At 41.5% G+C, this 15,114-nt stretch overlaps 1 protein-coding gene across 1 annotated transcript in view; it reads left to right on the plus strand.

Moving 5' to 3' along the window:
* Positions 1-15,114, plus strand: part of slc9a8 (solute carrier family 9 member 8) — a 53,074-nt gene that overhangs the window by 9,938 nt on the left and 28,022 nt on the right. Inside the window, exons 5-6 of the mRNA XM_034312003.2 lie at positions 12,386-12,469; positions 13,395-13,496. Of these exons, the coding sequence (XP_034167894.1) occupies positions 12,386-12,469; positions 13,395-13,496 (186 nt within the window). The remainder of the gene's footprint in view (positions 1-12,385; positions 12,470-13,394; positions 13,497-15,114) is intronic.

Below are 15,114 nucleotides of genomic sequence, written 5' to 3' on the forward strand. Positions count from 1 at the left end.
TGCCGTGTGTTTGCTGTGTGTTTAGTGTGTGTTTAGTGTGTGTTTAGTGTGTGTTTGCCGTGTGTTTGCTATGCGTTTGGCGTGCGTTAGGCGTTTGTTTGCCGTGTGTTTGGCATGTGTTTAGTGTGTGTTTGCCGTGTGTGTTTGCTATGCGTTTGGCGTGCGTTTGCCGTGTGTTTGCTATGCGTTTGGCGTGTGCTTGGCGTGTGTTTAGCGGCGTTTAGTGTGTGTTTAGCGGCGTTTAGTGTGTGTTTAGTGTGTGTTTGCCGTGTGTTTAGTGTGAGTTTGCTATGCGTTTGGCGTGTGTTTGCCGTGTGTTTAGTGTGTGTTTGCCGTGTGTTTAGTGTGTGTTTGCCGTGTGTTTAGTGTGTGTTTGCTGTGCATTAGTTATAGTTATTAGTTCACTTTTTTATTAGCTTGTTCTGCGTACATTAGCGAATCTCTAATATACAATCCTACCTATATGCTTTTTTCTTTTGTTTCTTTCTTTCTTTCCTTCCTCTAGTTATATTCCCCTCTGTCTCTCTTCAGTTATCAGTTCTTTTTTTTCCACCTTCGATCTCACCGTCTCTCATCTCTCTTTTCATTTGCTTCTCATTTCATTCTGCTGCCTTCTCAATGGCTTTGTTTGTCTCTGGCCTTCAATTCATCCCTTTATTTTCTCTCTCTCTCTCTCTCTCTCTCTCTCTCTCACACACATGAATGAACTCCAAACTTTCTCTGTTTACTGGGACAGAAAGAGAGCGAGCTCTCATGAGCGTCTCAGTGCGAGTCCAGAGCGTGTGAGATGAGGGGAAGGGGGCGGGGCTTCTAGGAAATCTCTTCATATCTGATTCATTCAATCCGTTCCAGATTCATATGGCCATTGGCTCATCTGCTGTTTTATTAGAGAGAAAAAGAATGTTCTGTTGGAGTCTTTTTGAGTGATAAATCGTACTAGTGTACAAAACGCATTTAGCAGGTCTGGGAATATAATCAGAGTAAATATGGACAGGTAAGAGATTAATAGGCAGGAGGTGGACAGGTAAGAGATGGACAGGTGAGAGATTAATAAGTAGGAGATGGACAGGGGAGAGATTAATAGACAGGAGGTGGACAGGTGAGAGGTGGACAGGGGAGAGATTAATAGACAGGAGGTGGACAGGTAAGAGATGGACAGGTGAGAGATTAATAGACAGGAGGTGGACAGGTGAGAGGTGGACAGGGGAGAGATTAATAGACAGGAGGTGGACAGGTGAGAGGTGGACAGGGGAGAGATTAATAGACAGGAGGTGGACAGGTAAGAGATGGACAGGTGAGAGATTAATAGACAGGAGGTGGACAGGTGAGAGGAGGACAGGGGAGAGATTAATAGACAGGAGGTGGACAGGTGAGAGGTGGACAGGGGAGAGATTAATAGGCAGGAGGTGGACAGGTGAGAGGTGGACAGGGGAGAGATTAATAGGCAGGAGGTGGACAGGTGAGAGGAGGACAGGGGAGAGATTAATAGACAGGAGGTGGACAGGTGAGAGGTGGACAGGGGAGAGATTAATAGGCAGGAGGTGGACAGGTGAGAGGAGGACAGGGGAGAGATTAATAGACAGGAGGTGGACAGGTGAGAGGTGGACAGGTGAGAGGTGGACAGGTGAGAGGTAGACAGGGGAGAGGTAGACAGGGGAGAGATTAATAGGGGAGAGGAGGACAGGTGAGAGATTAATAGGTGAGAGGTGGACAGGTGAGAGGTGGACAGAGGAGAGATTAATAGACAGGAGGTGGACAGGTGAGGGGAGGACAGGTGAGGGGAGGACAGGTGAGGGGAGGACAGAGGAGAGATTAATAGACAGGAGGTGGACAGGTGAGGGGAGGACAGGTGAGGGGAGGACAGAGGAGAGATTAATAGACAGGAGGTGGACAGGTGAGAGGAGGACAGGTGAGAGGAGGACAGGTGAGAGGTGGACAGGTGAGAGGTGGACAGGTGAGGGGAGGACAGGTGAGAGGAGGACAGGTGAGAGGAGGACAGGTGAGGGGAGGACAGGTGAGAGGAGGACAGGTGAGAGGTGGACAGGTGAGAGGTGGACAGGTGAGAGGTGGACAGGTGAGGGGAGGACAGGTGAGGGGAGGACAGGTGAGGGGAGGACAGGTGAGAATTTCTGTAGTAAAAATACAGCGAATGGAAAGCTATGAAGAATTGGATCCCATAAGAAGAGAATCTGCTTAAAAAACCTTTTGTCAGGGTGCAGAAGGAGAAAAACCCGAAGGAGACTCTGTAAAGCAAAAAAAAAAAAAAAAAAGGGTTTTATAGTGTTTATAGTTTTATAGTGACTTTTATAGATGTTTATTGATGTTTAATAGCTAGAGCAGAGCAGAGCACGGTGGGGTTTAACAGTGCAGGCAGTCGTAAGGACAGAGATCAGCTTTGTAAAAGTTCACGCCTCTAATAGTGATTCTTTTTACACAGTGAGGAATGTTTTAGAGTCGGTTGCAGCAGTAAAGGTTTTAGTGGCGATGGGCGGAGCTAGAGCCGTACCACAGAGTTCACGTTAAACAGGAACAGAGAGGAACCTCACCCACAGGTGGCTTGATGGACGTGAGAAGAATCAGGGCGTGAAACCGTAAACACGGGTTATAATATCTGATTCCAGGATTAGCACAGCGAGACAGGACAGGTTTTATAGAACAAAAAAAAAACGTTTGTAAAGCTGCCATGTTACACACAGGATATCTTCAGATCATTATCTGGATTTAATGATGTCTGGCAAAAGAAAATATTTAAAATTTTACAGGCATTTTTAGACAAAGCAGCTCCGAGATTTTTTCTTTTTGTGAAAAATGTAGTGCATTCTGGGAGGAATGAGAAAAGGGAAGGGGATTTTAATGGCTTGGCTTCAGGGTGGGAGGTTAACGCAAATTAAAGTGTTCTGTCAGCAAAACACTGGAATTACTCAAGAACCTGAGACAGAAATAAGTCTGATGGAAGCCAGAGCGATGCAGGCGGACACAGCAGACCCTCTAAGATCTTTTCTTTTCTCACAGTAAGATCTCATATCTCGAGCATTCAGGCTATGGATGCTCCTAGTGCATTCTTCATCAACATCCCAAGATTAAAAAAAAACTTCAGAACCAGATGCTATTCCTGCATTCGACGTACCTCGGAAGTGGGAAGTCGGAGCTCGTCATTTTTACACCACTTTCCAGCATCTTATAAAACAAACCGTGATGCCAGATGGACTCAAAAGCCTTTCTGAAGTCAATAAATCAAGCGGATATATAAATAGAATTATTTTGAACAGGATATTATTCAGTGAGTGTGTGTAGAGTGTGTGTAGGGTGTAAATATGATGATATGGTAATTTGGTAAGAATCCAATCCGACTTCTGCTCAAGATGTTGTGCTCAGTGAATCAACACATTGTGCTCAGTAAAGAAGTGTAAAAATCTTGAGTTAATTATACTGCACATTTCCCCAGATTACTGTTCACACAAATGCCTCGGGAATGATTAGGGTCAAATTTACCTCCACTTTTACAGATTCGTGTTATTAGACCTTGATTCCAGATTTCAGGGGAGAAAACTACGCGCAGAACCCCACGCTCAGAACCCTACGCTCAGAACCCTACGCGCAGAACCCCTACGCTCAGATACTTAACGCTCAGAACCCTACGCTCAGATACTTAACGCTCAGAACCCCTACGCTCAGAACCCTACGCTCAGAACCCCTACGCTCAGAACCCTACGCTCAGAACCCTACGCTCAGAACCCTACACTCAGAAACTAACGCTCAGAACCCTACACTCAGAAACTAACGCTCAGAACCCTACACTCAGAAACTAACGCTCAGAACCCCACGCTCAGAACCCTACGCTCAGAACCCCACGCTCAGATACTTAACGCTCAGAACCCCACGCTCAGATACTTAACGCTCAGAACCCTACGCTCAGAACCCTACGCTCAGAACCCTACGCTCAGATACTAACGCTCAGAACCCCACGCTCAGAACCCTACGCTCAGAACCCTACACTCAGAAACTAACGCTCAGAACCCTACACTCAGAACCCTACGCTCAGAACCCTACACTCAGAAACTAACGCTCAGAACCCCACGCTCAGAACCCTACGCTCAGAACCCCACGCTCAGATACTTAACGCTCAGAACCCCACGCTCAGATACTTAACGCTCAGAACCCTACGCTCAGAACCCTACGCTCAGAACCCTACGCTCAGATACTAACGCTCAGAACCCCACGCTCAGAACCCTACGCTCAGAACCCTACACTCAGAAACTAACGCTCAGAACCCTACACTCAGAACCCTACGCTCAGAACCCTACACTCAGAAACTAACGCTCAGAACCCTACACTCAGAAACTAACGCTCAGAACCCTACACTCAGAACCCTACACTCAGAAACTAACGCTCAGAACCCCACGCTCAGAACCCTACGCTCAGAACCCTACACTCAGAACCCTACACTCAGAAACTAACGCTCAGAACCCTACACTCAGAACCCTACACTCAGAACCCTACACTCAGAAACTAACGCTCAGAACCCCACGCTCAGAACCCTACGCTCAGAACCCTACGCTCAGAACCCTACGCTCAGAACCCTACGCTCAGAAACTAACGCTCAGAACCCTACACTCAGAACCCTACACTCAGAAACTAACGCTCAGAACCCCACGCTCAGAACCCCACGCTCAGAACCCTACACTCAGAACCCTACACTCAGAACCCTACACTCAGATACTAACGCTCAGAACCCTACACTCAGACACTTACACTCAGAACCCTACACTCAGAACCCTACACTCAGAACCCTACACTCAGATACTAACGCTCAGAACCCTACACTCAGAACCCTACACTCAGAAACTAACGCTCAGATACTAACGCTCAGATACTTACGCTCAGAACCCTACGCTCAGAACCCTACGCTCAGATACTTACGCTCAGATACTTACGCTCAGAACCCTATGCTCAGAACCCTATGCTCAGAACCCTACGCTCAGAAACTAACGCTCAGAACCCTACGCTCAGAACCCTACGCTCAGATACTAACGCTCAGAACCCTACGCTCAGAACCCTACGCTCAGAACCCTACGCTCAGAACCCTACACTCAGATACTAACGCTCAGAAACTAACGCTCAGAACCCTACACTCAGAACCCTACGCTCAGATACTAACGCTCAGAACCCTACGCTCAGAACCCTACGCTCAGAACCCTACGCTCAGATACTAACGCTCAGAACCCTACACTCAGATACTAACGCTCAGAAACTAACGCTCAGAACCCTACGCTCAGAACCCTACGCTCAGAACCCTACGCTCAGAACCCTACGCTCAGAACCCTACGCTCAGAACCCTACGCTCAGATACTAACGCTCAGAACCCTACGTTCAGACACTTATGCTCAGAACCCTACGCTCAGAACCCTACGCTCAGATACTTAACGCTCAGATACTTAACGCTCAGATACTTAACGCTCAGATACTAACGCTCAGAACCCTACGCTCAGATACTAACGCTCAGAACCCTACGCTCAGATACTAACGCTCAGATACTTAACGCTCAGATACTTAACGCTCAGAACCCTACGCTCAGATACTAATGCTCAGATACTTAACGCTTAGAACCCCACGCTCAGATACTTAACGCTCAGAACCCCACGCTCAGATACTTAACGCTCAGAACCCCACGCTCAGATACTTAACGCTCAGAACCCTACGCTCAGATACTTAACGCTCAGAACCCCACGCTCAGATACTTAACGCTCAGAACCCTACGCTCAGATACTTAACGCTCAGAACCCCACGCTCAGATACTTAACGCTCAGAACCCCACGCTCAGATACTTAACGCTCAGAACCCTACGCTCAGATACTTAACGCTTAGAACCCCACGCTCAGATACTTAACGCTCAGAACCCTACGCTCAGATACTTAACGCTCAGAACCCTACGCTCAGATACTTAACGCTCAGAACCCTACGCTCAGATACTTAACGCTTAGAACCCTACGCTCAGATACTTAACGCTCAGAACCCCACGCTCAGATACTTAACGCTCAGAACCCCACGCTCAGATACTTAACGCTCAGAACCCCACGCTCAGATACTTAACGCTCAGAACCCTACGCTCAGATACTTAACGCTTAGAACCCTACGCTCAGATACTTAACGCTCAGATACTTAACGCTCAGATACTTAACGCTCAGAACCCCACGCTCAGATACTTAACGCTCAGAACCCCACGCTCAGATATTTAACGCTCAGATACTAACGCTCAGATACTTAACGCTCAGAACCAAATGGTTTAAAATGACCAACTGGAATTTAGAGCTAGTGTGTTTAATCACTTCACTCAGGATTCCCTCAGGTCCTGATGCTTTCTTTTTATTTTATTTTGCGTTCCTGCTCAGTAATCGAGGAGTCTAAAGGGTTTGGATTTTCTTTAATGGCCAATTCCACTTCTTCAAGCTTTCTGTTTATGATTTTGCTCTGAGTTCTACATTTTTGGAAACGGGTTGTCCAGATCTCTCTCTCTCTCTCTCTCTCTCGCTCTCTCGCTCCATCCCTGATGAATGAATGACTCAGGCAGAGATAAAAAGCTGATTAGCTTTTAGCTTTGGTTATAGATTAGCTTTGGTTATAAAGTACATGTGCACCAATTTTTCCTCTTACATCAGTAGGAATCGATTGTGTCGACTGCTGATTGGTGAAGTAATTTTCCTATAACAGCACGTCATACTTTTTATCCGTTTATAGTGACATTTAAAGTTCTCACTTACGTTAAACAGTCGTTCCTTCACCAGCCTCTCTTGTTTCTCTCTTGAAGTAAGACAAAACAAAACAACAACCAAAAAAAAAAAAAAAAACGCAGCTTGTCACGTTACCGAGAAACCACAAAGCGTAAACTCCTCTGCCCTGAAGCGCTGACACTGGAGACTCCTTCCGTAAAGGTTAAATGAATGTCTCCCACTGTGTCATTGATTATTTTACTGTAACAGCACCACACACACAGGGTTTTCCTTCCTGAAACGTTACTAACAGTAAAGGTTTGCTAATTCACGGTCCATGTTCAGGGTTCAGGAATTTAAAAGCTCTTAATTTCCAATCTGGAATTTTTTACTGAAGAAATTATAGATGTGTAATAAAGTGATACAGATCCAAGACTCTGTTTAAAGACAGTAGATTTAAAACTTCTTTTCTGCAATTTTATTTTGCATATCTTTCTTCATATATATATTTTTAAAAAAACAATAAAATTAGTTAGCAGTAAACTTTTGCAGATGTTATTTCAACCAAACAAAAATTTGGTTAAATAGAATAAATAAAGAGAATAATAGTTTCATTAATGAACCATAAATTAGCCAAAAATCCACATTAAACATCTGGAAAGTTTTAAAGATCAATCTAGAAAAGTGAAATTGTTTTAATAAGTTCAAGGAGAAAACCTCAGTAGTTTGGAAGCAGCTAAAAATAAAAAAGCCGAAACTGTATTTTTATGTTGTTGTGGCAAACAGCAGGAGTGTTTTACGTCCGCTAAGATTCACTAATCATCATTTTGAAAACAGGAAGTGGTTAGCGGTTAAAAACGGTCATTCCGAGACTTATCATAATTGTTCTCTTCCACGCCCTTTTCTGTGGAAAAGCGATTACACCTGTTCTGCTTCTACACTTTTCCCAGCACACTTACTTCTGTCCTGTCAGTCAGGTTTACACACACACACACACACACACACACACACACACACACACACACATTGATTCCTGTAATGTCACTAAAGCCTCAGGATATAACTGATTTGGAGAAGTGCAGAGATTTTACACGTTTGGAAACAGTACTTTTAGTCTTATTAAGCCGCTACTTCCTTATAGCCATGCTGCTCCTTTCACTTTTACTTCTCTCTGTGTCTCTCACACACACACACACACACACACACACACACACACACACATACACACACTTACCATAACCCTGAACTGAACAGGAGCAGTGTGTGTGTGTACGGTCAAGTCCAAACGTTTGTATCCTCTGTGTTTTGTGAATGGAATTTAAAAAAAATAGAAAAAGTATAAAAAGTATAAAAATGAAGTGAGATTATTCCACAACGAGACAAATAAAGACAACATTAAAATAAATCAGATTTTTCAGAAGGTATTTTGCGAAATCTGTCTTTTTGCTGTTAACAGAAACGGAATCGATTTCGTTTTTTTTTTTTCATTATTAAATTCTTAATTATAATGAAATAAATAAATTAGATATTAATGAAAAGAAATTAAAGCTTCACTTTTTAAAGAAACTTTGCACCAAACAAAAAAGAAAAATAATTTGTCATGTCGTTATATTTACAGGAAGGAAGGAGTCTTTTTTTTTTTTTAGCCACATTCCTACAATACAGTGCAAAAGTTTGCACCCCCTCTTTGTATAAAAAAAAAAAGAAGAAAATTTGTAGAAAGAATAAATAAAAACATTTTTCCTTCACAAATGCATCATCAAGAATCCGATAAGAGACGCTCAAATCAGCAAACGACGCAATACGATAGGCCACGCCTCCTTTTACTGTGGCTAAAATCGCCCATGCGGTTAATTACGTTGTTTACGTGAAGGTCACGTGATATTGATTTTACTTATGTGGTTTATTTAAGTAATTCTCATGTCAAATAGATGGTAAATAAAACATAAACAGTTTTCTCAAGCTAGCTAACTAGCATAAGCTGCGTAAGAGCGACGGAATTGGAGTATGGAGCTAGCTAGCAGCATCGTTAAATAATCTATCAAATTAAGTCAAGCTAGCTAGATGGCGTTACACTGAGGGTCGCTAGCTAGCGTAGGAGGTGAACACTATTACTGTTATTAAATTATAGAGTTAAGGCTTGCTGTAAAATAAAATTGTAAACATTTTATACATTTGTAGTTACATTTAATGTTGTAGAACATCTGTGACTTACGTTATAGCAGCTTTTATAGTTAAAAAAACCAAAAACAACAACAACAACAAAAAAACGCAGCTTGTACAGAGAAACCGCAAAGAAGCGTAAACAACTCTGTCCTGAAGACGTCGTAAGACTTAGTTACAGCTTTACCTCCGACTGTTACAAAGCGCTGACACTGGAGACTCCTTCCATACATGTTACATAAACACATTTCTCCTTACAGAAAACTTCACCAAATCAACGACTTTTAAATCTGTTAAACGAGTTCCAGTGAATGAGCTGTTGCTATAGAAACGATAATGTATTAGAATATAATATAAACCTGTGATTTGCAGCTGCGCTATGTTAAAGAAAATTCATCGACTCCTACTGACCAATCAGAAACCAGAATTCGAGAACGCTGTGGTGTTAAATCTAGTGAGTAAATAAATAAATGAATAAATAAATAAATAAACAAATAAATAAATAAATAACAGGCTGCAGTTGTCTTGTGACCTTCATTTCCTGATCCGCTGTGAGATTTTAATGAAATCACTGTTGGCTCTCGGTCAACTTGGACGTCCTCCCAGACTCCGCGTGTGTGTGTGTGTGTGTGTGTGTGTGTGTGTGTGTGTGTGTGTGTGTGTGTGTGAGAGAGAGACAGAGAGAGGTGTATGTGGTGTGTTTCAGTGGCCTGATTCTATCAGTGCTGCTCCACAACATAGTACAGTTTCTAACCAGAACATTCCAGACCCTGATTGAGTTCCTGTGTCTGTTTCTCATCACATAACTGTAGCAGTGAAAGCAGCCGGGACTTCTCTCGAGGTTGCCATAGATATGAGTTGTAAAATCATTTGAATATTGACTTACTTTATCACTTTATCAAGGAAAAAAAAAATTAAACATGTAGGTTATTTATTTCATGTGAACTACTGAGCAAGAGTGAGACGAAAGGGTGCCAATACTTTAGTCTTAGCCTAAATAGACAGAATATTGAATATCGCAAACTTTGAAAGAAGGCAAGAAAAGTATGAAATGATGTCGTCACATGTAGTGCACTACGAGCGGAAGGATCCATAAAGCCACTACGCTGTACCCTACGTAGTGAGCGTATATAGTGAACACGAAGACATTTAAGTCTTGACTAGAAGATTTTATTAAGTTATTTTTTTTAGATGGAATTTTACACAAATAAAACATGTAAAATCACGCAAAATAGCCTCAACAAGAAAACACTACTCTACAGAAAATGAATAACAACGAATCAGAAGTTGTAAATTTTGCGACAAAATTGTGACGTTTTATCAGAAAGACGCAAAACTTAAGGACAGAAAAGCAAAAAGTGAGACATTTCAGCGGTCACTGTGCTACTGCTAAACATCACTGTGACGTGCTTTTGGGTAGAAATTGCGTTCTAGAGAGGTTTCTGTGACCGTTGTGTTCGACCAATCAGTGACCTGCGCTTATTTATTTATTTTTAAAAAAGCTCCGCCCACATTTCCCTGTTTGGTACATAAAGTTATGAGTTGCTTAGCAATGTAGATAGGATCATTATGTGTATCTATAGGAGTAGGTGTGTGAGAGTGTGTGAGAGTGTGTGAGAGTGTGTGAGAGTGTGTGAGAGTGTGTGAGAGTGTGTGAGAGAGTGTGAGAGTGTGTGTGAGAGAGAGAGTGTGTGTGAGAGAGAGAGTGTGTGTGAGAGAGAGAGTGTGTGTGAGAGAGAGAGTGTGTGTGAGAGTGTGTGAGAGAGAGAGAGAGAGTGTTCTTGGGCTTGAGGAGGATAGTAAGGGCATTTCCTCCCAGGAGGCACAGGAGGACTTTAAAACAGGACACACACACACACACACACCTCACTATCACTACAACTTTGTGTGTGTGTGTGTGTGTGTGTGTCCTGTAATATAGTGTAGATATGATTAATATAACAATATCTGTGTGTGTATTAGATTTTAACTTTTCTTTGTAGAGCATAGTTAGGGTTGTGTGTGTAAGATATCAGTAGTGTGGAGTGTGTGGAGTGTGTGTGTGTGTGTAGAGTGTGTGTGTGTGTGTGTGTGTGTGTGGAGTGTGTGTGCGCACAGATGGGTGTCTCTTCAGGCTGATTTTCCGCACCACATGGGCGTTCATATGGGTTCTGCGCTAATAACTACAAGCTGTCAGAGGCAATGGATGAAAAAAAAAAAAAATACACAAATACACACATCTAATGCACTCTGTGTGTGTGTGTGTGTGTGTGTGTGTGTGTGTAAGTGTGTGAGAGAGAGAGTGTGTGTGTGTGTGTGTGAGAGAGTGTGAGTGTGTGTGTGGACATGTTTTTATATCTTAGCGGGGACCAAATGTCCTCTCAAGGATGTGTAACGACTTTGGTGTGTTTGGTGAAGTGTGAACGCGGGTTTTGATTGGTCCAGCTTGTCACGTTACTTCCTGTGATGCGGGGAAAGCGGTTGTCATGGTTACTGATATATAAAACCAGACTTTCGTAGACCTGGAGCTGTAATTAGCTCACCTGTGTGATGGAAAAACGCATCTCGGTCCAGCGTACATGGCTTAAAATCTTCTTACGTACGATGTTCTTCCGCTTTTGCGGGTTCTCCTGCACAGTGACGAGCCACGTAGCCAGAAATTGTCGTTCTTCATTGCTTCGTTGGTTCCAAATGAAAATTTTCTAGCAGCTGGACACAGTGTCCACCATTTTGCAAATCCGCAACCCGCGAAAACACCGCGTGGAATTGTGCAATCGATCCACGGTCCAAAAAAAAAAAAAAAAAAGTGTGAAAAGAAACTAAAAGAGCCGAAAGAAGTTTAAAACACACACACACATTTTTTTGTGCTTTATGACTTGTATTTTTTACTTTTTTATTTCAGTTTTTAAACAATTTTTTAAATTTTTTTTTTTTTTTTTTTTACTTTGAATGACTTTTTTTTTTGTTTAGTTTTTTTTTTAAACATTTTATTTTTTTTTTTACATTTTGTATTTAAAAAAAATTAAAAAATAATTTATATATAAAGGAAATAGAAGAGCCAGAATAAGTTCAAAATTCACAACCCTAAACTCTTCTAACTTTGTATTTTTTATATATTTTTTAATTTATTTAATATATATACAATATATATCAACATATATAATAAACCCAAATGAAAAACCTTTTTGCATGTGAGTTTAATGTATAAAACTGCTTTTATATTAGATTTCACGTCACTGAAAAAAGAAACAGTTCACAAAAACAGTTCAAAAATGACATTTAAGACAGTAATTTTTTTTTTTTTTTATTTATTTAAGTCAAGGATTTCAGCAGATACACTGATGAGGCTGCAGTACACAGTGTGTGTGTGTGTGTGTGTGTGTGTGTGTGTGTGTGTGTGTGTGTGTGTGTGTGTGTTTTCCCTGATGCTGTAGTTATCTGTATTTACACAGTGAAAACTGGAGATGGTTCTAATGAAATATCTGAAGTTCTTCTTCTTCTTTCCTCTTCTTCTTGTTTTTCTCTCTCTGTCTCAGGAAGAGGAAATGTTCAGGCCCAACATGTTCTTCCTCCTCCTGCTGCCTCCAATCATCTTTGAGTCGGGATACTCGCTTCATAAAGTACGTCCTCGTCCCTCAGCGGGCTCACCATTTCTGGCATTGTTTTTAGTGCGTTTTTAAACAAGTTGAACAAAAATTTACATTTTTTTAATTAAAATTTAAAGTGAAACGTTTCGAGAACCAAAATGAAGAATCTATAATCAGGTAATCAACGTTAACGTCAGAATAATTCTTTAGTAAAATTATTTATTTTATATATTTTAATGTGTAAAATTTACAGTGTATTAGACACGCCTGTTATTATACAGTTGCTCTCTTGTGTTTTATTCCTCTTATTCCTCGTATACCACAGCAACTTTACCAACTATTTCAATTTTTATCCATTAAAGAATGTTTTTACATTTTTTTTTATACTTTTATAGTTACATTTAATGTCTGTGAAGCAAATCAGTTCCTGTCGTCACTTACGTTATAGCAGCTGTAAACAGTTGTTCCCTGAAAGCTTGTTCCCAGCTTGTTATGTTACTGAGAAACCGGAAGACTCCTCTGTCCTGAAAATGTCGGAAAACTTCAAGTTACAGCTTTACCTCTGCCACTGGAGACTCCTTCCATACACGTTGCTATAGAAATGATGGCGTAAGTGAACTGTAAGCTGAGATTTTTCTTAGAGTTGATGTTAAACTGTTAGTTTTTTTTTCCTGATAAAATAAAAACCTGTAAACTTTCCTCAGTTCGCTTTAAACCGGTTTGGTTTTTCCGCATCAGTTAAACAGGGAGTGAAATTCCGGATTTGGGAATATTTCAGATTTAGGAAACTCTTGTATGTTTCTGTTTCCGTGTGCGTCAGTGATCCGTTTCCTCACTGCGAGATCATGAGAGATTAATCTGAAAGTCCGGACGGAACGCGCACGTGGCTGATGTTTGCGTTAGTCTGAATGGAAGCAGGGGATGATGGGACGTTTCTGACGCTTCACTCTGTCTTTAGGGAAACTTCTTCCAAAACATCGGCTCCATCACCTTATTCGCCGTCATCGGGACGGCCATTTCCGCCTTCATCGTCGGGGGAGGGATCTACTTCCTGGGACAGGTACGGCCTTCCGCTCTCATTCTACACCTCAGCATTCTCACTGAGATTCAGCACATCAGTCATTTATTTCCTCATGTTTACTCCTTCCTTCTCTCATTCTTCCTTCCTTCTCTCATTCTTCCTTCTTTCTCTCATTCTTCCTTCCTTCTCTCATTCTTCCTTCCTTCTCTTATTCCTTCTCTCATTCTTCCTTCCTTCTCTCATTCTTCCGTCCTTCTCTCATTCTTCCTTCTTTCTCTCATTCTTCCTTCCTTCCTTCCTTCTCTCATTCTTCCTTCCTTCCTTCTCTCATTCTTCCTTCCTTCTCTCATTCTTCCTTCCTTCTCTTATTCTTCCTTCTCTCATTCTTCCTTCCTTCTCTCATTCTTCCTTCCTTCCTTCCTTCCTTCTCTCATTCTTCCTTCTTTCTCTCATTCTTCCTTCTCTCATTCTTCCTTCCTTCTCTCATTCTTCCTTCCTTCCTTCCTTCTCTCATTCTTCCTTCCTTCTCTCATTCTTCCTTCCTTCTCTTATTCTTCCTTCTCTCATTCTTCCTTCCTTCTCTCATTCTTCCTTCCTTCCTTCCTTCTCTCATTCTTCCTTCTTTCTCTCATTCTTCCTTCCTTCTCTTATTCTTCCTTCCTTCTCTCATTCTTCCTTCCTTCTCTCATTCTTCCGTCCTTCTCTCATTCTTCCTTCTCTCATTCTTCCGTCCTTCTCTCATTCTTCCTTCCTTCTCTCATTCTTCCGTCCTTCTCTCATTCTTCCTTCCTTCTCTCATTCTTCCTTCTCTCATTCTTCCTTCCTTCTCTTATTCCTTCTCTCATTCTTCCTTCTCTCATTCTTCCTTCTTTTTCTCATTCTTCCTTCCTTCCTTCCTTCTCTCATTCTTCCTTCCTTCTCTTATTCTTCCTTCTCTCATTCTTCCTTCCTTCTCTTATTCTTCCTTCTCTCATTCTTCCTTCCTTCCTTCCTTCCTTCTCTCATTCTTCCTTCCTTCCCTCATTCTTCCTTCCTTCTCAGATTCTTCCTTCCATCCTTCCTTCTCTCATTCTTCCTTTCCTTACTTTTTCCTTTCTTTCTTTTTCACTCATTTATCATTTTTCACTCATTTCTTTCTTCACTCGTTTCTTTCTTTCTTTCTTTCACCCATCTATCATTTTTCACTAATTTCTTTCTTTCCTTCATTCATATATCATTCTTTCTTTCACTTATCTGTTGTTCTTCACTCGTTTCTTTCACTCATCTTTTTCTTTCTTTCTCTCTCATCTATTGTTTTTCATTTCTTTCTTTCATATATTGTGCTTTCTTTCACTTATCTATTGTTCTTCACTCATTTCTTTCTTTCACTCATCTTTTTCTTTCTTTCTTTCTTTCTTTCTTTCTTTCTTCCCTCCTTTCCTTCTCTCCTTTCTTTCTTTCTTTCCTTGTTCCTTCCTCCACATCATTGTTTAGGCTGTAAATGTTTCAGGTGTTATTTGTTCTCCCTGAGCAACGTTAAACACACACAGTTATAAAACACATAAAACACACACACCGCCGGAGATTCACGCGTATCTGATGTGAGTGTTACATGTGAGTGTCAGAAACATGCTGTAACTAAACTCCTGATTTTTACCCCAAACAGATATATATATAT

Source organism: Pangasianodon hypophthalmus, chromosome 16 (genome assembly GCF_027358585.1).
Source record: "Pangasianodon hypophthalmus isolate fPanHyp1 chromosome 16, fPanHyp1.pri, whole genome shotgun sequence".
NCBI classification, from domain to species: domain Eukaryota; kingdom Metazoa; phylum Chordata; class Actinopteri; order Siluriformes; family Pangasiidae; genus Pangasianodon; species Pangasianodon hypophthalmus.